Source organism: Phytophthora infestans, genomic scaffold (assembly GCF_000142945.1).
Source record: "Phytophthora infestans T30-4 supercont1.17 genomic scaffold, whole genome shotgun sequence".
Lineage (NCBI taxonomy): Eukaryota > Oomycota > Peronosporomycetes > Peronosporales > Peronosporaceae > Phytophthora > Phytophthora infestans.
In genome coordinates, this window is record NW_003303742.1 from 2,261,736 (window position 1) to 2,263,709 (window position 1,974).

A 1,974-nucleotide genomic window follows, 5' to 3' on the forward strand; every position below is an offset into this window, starting at 1 on the left:
CCAGGAACAGGGTTGCTTTAGGTTGCTCTAATTCTTGTCGTAGTGTTGTATTACGGTTGCTGTAACGCCATTCGGTACCAGTACAAAAAGTTTAATTCCCACTTAATTCCCAGCAGGTCCCAGTAAGATTCCTTAAGAGAATGGATAAAAACCTGGGAATATGTATCATCCCTGGAGTAGTAATCTCACTGGTTTGGAGTCCAAACCAGTGCGATTACTGCTAAGCAGGGTACAACAGGGTCTTGCAACCATGCCGATTACGCTCAAGAATCGTGACTTCAACGAAGTGTCTGTACCAACGACTCAATAACATTCAGCTCATTCTGCTATTTGGCCCCTCAAACTCATTTCGACTCTGACACGATTCTTGGCACCGTCTGAAGATGAACCTGGGAATTTACGCCGTTGCTGCTATAACCGCGATGATTGCCACGACAACCAGTGCGCAGCAGCTCTGCTCGGCTCCAAGCTGCGCGTATAGGTATTCGGAATCAAATACGGAGACCAGTGAGTGCTGCCGAAAGCGAAGTATGGACTTTAACGAGTGCTGCAGGCAGAGTTGCAGTCTGGCTCCCCATGCTGAGGTTAATGCGATGGATTTCGGACACGTTCCTGCATCTGAGCTCGTGATGCTACTAACTAATGGGGTCCGGACACTTTACCACTTAGCTTTGATCTCGTTCCTTCGCAATAAAGATGATCTTGCCCTTTGTCCTCAGTCTTTAAATTGTGCTAATTCTAATTTCATAGTACCTGCTATTTGTTTCATAGCTTTAATTTGAGCTGCAGAACCTACACGACTTACAGATAAACCAACACTAATTGCAGGTCTTTGACCTTCATTAAATAATTCAGTTTCTAAAACAAATTGTCCATTAGTAATTGCTATAACATTAGTTGGGATACATGCAGAAACATCTCCCGCTTGTGTTTCGATAATAGGTAAAGATGTTAAAGAACCACCACCTATTCTTCTATTCATTTTAGCAGCTCTTTCTAATAAACGAGAGTGTAAATAAAATACATCACCAGGGTAAGCTTCTCGACCTGGAGGTCTTCTTAATAATAAAGACATTTGTCTATAAGCTACAGCTTGTTTTGATAAATCATCATAAAAAATAACAGCATTCCTTTGGTCTTTCAAAAGGTTCGGATGATTAAGATGCTTGGTTACTAATTTAGCTCCGTGCATGGCGAAGAAGATGAGACTGGATACAGCCCTGTTAACGTGCTGGCGGAGCCACCTGTAGTCGGCTGGGGGTATGTAGTCTCATCAACCACTACAGTGGGCGGCAGTGCTGATCTTCAGATTGACAGTGGCATGGCTGCTGCTAACAACCATCGAGTGATGAGTGAAGCTCGATATTAGTTGTATGTTACTTTCACGACCTACTACACCACCGTGAAATTTCCAGAACACGACATCCTCACGGAGCTGGTGGCTTCTAGCAATCAAAAGTGATGCATCAGGACTTCAGATGACACAACGCAGGTACCTTTCATAAATACCGGTACCACTTGTAGTAGAGAGGCGATTATTAGTCTACTTTATTATCTTTTTAGTGAAATTTTTTTCTGCGTCATTAGACGCAGAAAAAATCTATGAGAGCACATAGCACTACATGGAATGCTGTAGTAGTCATTACTGCATCAGGGATATGCCAATTCAGTACAATTGCATTGGCGTCTTTGCTTGGCAGGAATTAAGATTTCAACTTTCTAAAACCCGCCGTTGCCAACCCTGTTTAGACGCCCCTATAAGGTTTCGACACCGGATTCGAACTCCGACACCAGTTTTTTACCTGGTTTTTTGAGCCAGGTTTAATGTTATCTATTACACGATTTTTCTCCGCATTTTTATTTGAGCCTGCTCGCTACGTTGCTGAAGATGATGGTCAAATCGCATTAGAAAAAACTAAAAGCGTATTGGCTAAAATGAGTTTTTCGAACAACGTCACAGCTAGACAATACCAT

The 1,974-nt window shown here is 42.6% G+C and overlaps 1 protein-coding gene across 1 annotated transcript; it reads left to right on the top strand.

Annotated features, from left to right (window-relative positions):
* Positions 1 to 383: 383 nt before the first annotated feature.
* On the top strand, positions 384 to 782 carry PITG_22908 (PcF and SCR74-like cys-rich secreted peptide, putative; the record flags this gene model as incomplete). The annotated part of the gene is made up of 1 exon (XM_002902656.1): positions 384 to 782. The coding sequence occupies one exon, from the start codon at positions 384 to 386 to the stop codon at positions 780 to 782; it is 399 nt and encodes a 132-aa protein (XP_002902702.1).
* Positions 783 to 1,974: the final 1,192 nt, after the last annotated feature.